The sequence below is a fragment of the Grammomys surdaster genome, unplaced genomic scaffold (assembly GCF_004785775.1).
Source record: "Grammomys surdaster isolate TR1022 unplaced genomic scaffold, NIH_TR_1.0 111679, whole genome shotgun sequence".
NCBI classification, from domain to species: domain Eukaryota; kingdom Metazoa; phylum Chordata; class Mammalia; order Rodentia; family Muridae; genus Grammomys; species Grammomys surdaster.
The window spans coordinates 1-2,363 of NW_021611511.1; the positions used below are offsets into that span (position 1 = coordinate 1).

General features: G+C 38.8%; 1 protein-coding gene across 1 annotated transcript; it reads left to right on the plus strand.

Annotated features, from left to right (window-relative positions):
• Positions 1-194: 194 nt before the first annotated feature.
• LOC114635549 (serum albumin-like) lies at positions 195-2,256 on the plus strand (the record flags this gene model as incomplete). Its single annotated transcript, XM_028784080.1, has 3 exons — positions 195-418; positions 1,431-1,563; positions 2,136-2,256. Coding segments are annotated over 3 exons (399 nt in total), but the record flags the coding sequence as incomplete, so codon positions are not given.
• Positions 2,257-2,363: the final 107 nt, after the last annotated feature.

Below are 2,363 nucleotides of genomic sequence, written 5' to 3' on the forward strand. Positions count from 1 at the left end.
ATGAACCCCCATATCTACCTAAGAAAGAAACAGTTTTTATTGTCTCACATGTGTAGTTTCAAAGATAGATAAATTAAGGTGCCATTCAAGGCTTGATTCAGAGTAGCTAACTCAATATGAGAGATTTAGTGCATCTGAAAGTGGATGCTTGTGGGATACTTGTGACCTACCTGCTCTCTTTGCCTCTCCTTTAGGTGTCTGCAATCTTGAACCGCTTGTGTCTGCTGCATGAGAAGACCCCAGTGAGTGAACATGTCAGCAAGTGCTGTAGTGGATCCCCGGTAGAAAGGCGACCATGCTTCTCTGCTCTGACGGTTGATGACACATATGTCCCCAAAGAGTTTAAAGCTGAGACATTCACCTTCCACTCTGACATCTGCACACTTCCAGAGAAGGAGAAGCAGATTAAGAAACAAATGTGAGCAATATTTTTCATTGCATCTATCTATTTTTATATTGCATAGGTGTTGATAGTGAGAACTGTCAACTGAACACTTTTTTTTGGATGTATTGGCTGTGTTTCTTAGAGAGAGGTGTTTAGATGCTGACATCACTGAGTTGAAAATGTGTCAAAGTTTTTCACCTATGTGAAACAATTTTGTTTCAAAATCTTTCATTTGACTTCTCTTTATCACTGTGGGTGAAAATCACAGTAGAATAAAATTGTAGTGGAGGCACAATAGTAGAAACTAAACACTAATTGGTAGATACAGACTGAAAAAAATGGTTATGTAAATCATAGAAGTGTTTATTTCATGATATTAATAATTAACTTAAAATGTTCTATGAAGAAGACACGACAGAGCAAAGACAATATCATGGGTGTGACTTTTGAGAATAGAATAAGAAAAAGCTGGAAATATACATAGGAAACTTCAACCCTGGTGAAGGGAGAGGTTCCAATTACATGGAATGTATCAGGGTATAGTCATCACCTTTAGGGACATGTCATTGTGGTCCCCAGACAGTTACAAAACTCATCCCCTACACAACTCCATTTCTCTCGTAATGTTTGTTCTACAGTTGTCAACAACAGAGACCCAGCAATCTCCTCTTGCTTGGCTTGTCAGTCTTTATAGCTTCCCCATTATTCATTTCAAATGGGGCAAATGTTAGAGAGCAAATACCCATATATTAATTGCAAAGACAGAGGTCTTTCAGGAGATTTCCTGAAACTATGTAAAACACAGTGTGACCTGCACTGATTATTCTATTTGATCTAGTCCTAGCAAAGTGGCACCTACCTACCACCCTCATGCACAGTCAAGGTTCCTAAGGTTGGCAGTCGTATGCTTGATCCTCAAAGCCAAAGTTACTTGGCTCCAAGAATTCTAACAACCTTAAAGTATGACCTCGCCCTCCTTCCTCCCTTATTTTCCTGCACTGGAGTAAATGTTTCCTTTCTGTTCTTGCTTTTTGTCCTACTGCAGGGCTCTTGCTGAGCTGGTGAAGCACAAGCCCAAGGCTACAGAAGAGCAGCTGAAGACTGTGATGGGTGATTTTGCACAATTTTTGGATACATGTTGCAAGGCTGCCGACAAGGACACCTGCTTCTCCACTGAGGTAATAAGCCTTTTTGCACTTTGATAATGTTCAGTTTCCCTTTTCTGTACACTCAGTCAGGTTTAGAGCTTCTGAACTCACATACTGAATAATGTGATCAGTCTAGACTTGTTCACTACATTCCTGTAATATAAACTGACTTATGTACAGCTCTTAATTTTTATCTTCTACCACACTGCTGTGTATTAAATATTTATGATCACTATTTGATTTCAAATTTGTGACACATAGGAACATAGTTAGAAATACTTGTAAAGCCCAGAATCATTAACTCATTTAAACCTTGTCCTGAAATGTTACTTTTTGAATTGAGTTATTTTATACACAAATGGAGAACATTTACCATTACATGTCTGAATCATTTCACATTCCCTCCTGTGGCCTAGCAACAGTTCATCCTTTGATTTTGGACACAAGAGATGTCAGAGAGCCTGTTTTAGAAATTCCAACAGATCTGTAATTAAGCAATGTAAAGCATGTGTATTTACCATGTTATCCCCGATAGCTGTGAAGTGCAACTCCTAATAGTCCTGCTTATATTTTTCTAACATCCATCATTTCTTTGTCTTCAGGGTCCAAACCTTGTCACTAGAAGCAAAGCAGCCTTAGCCTAAACATATCACAACCACAACCATCTCAGGTATCTCTACTGGGGGATTTTAATATGTAATCATCATCATTTTTCCTAAAATGATCAAGATTGATAACCATTTGCCTGGTACAACACATATCACACATACATGTGTGGGGTGCTAGGCGGTGTTGCAACAAATATCAGTGTGTCATCTGCCCACCAAGTA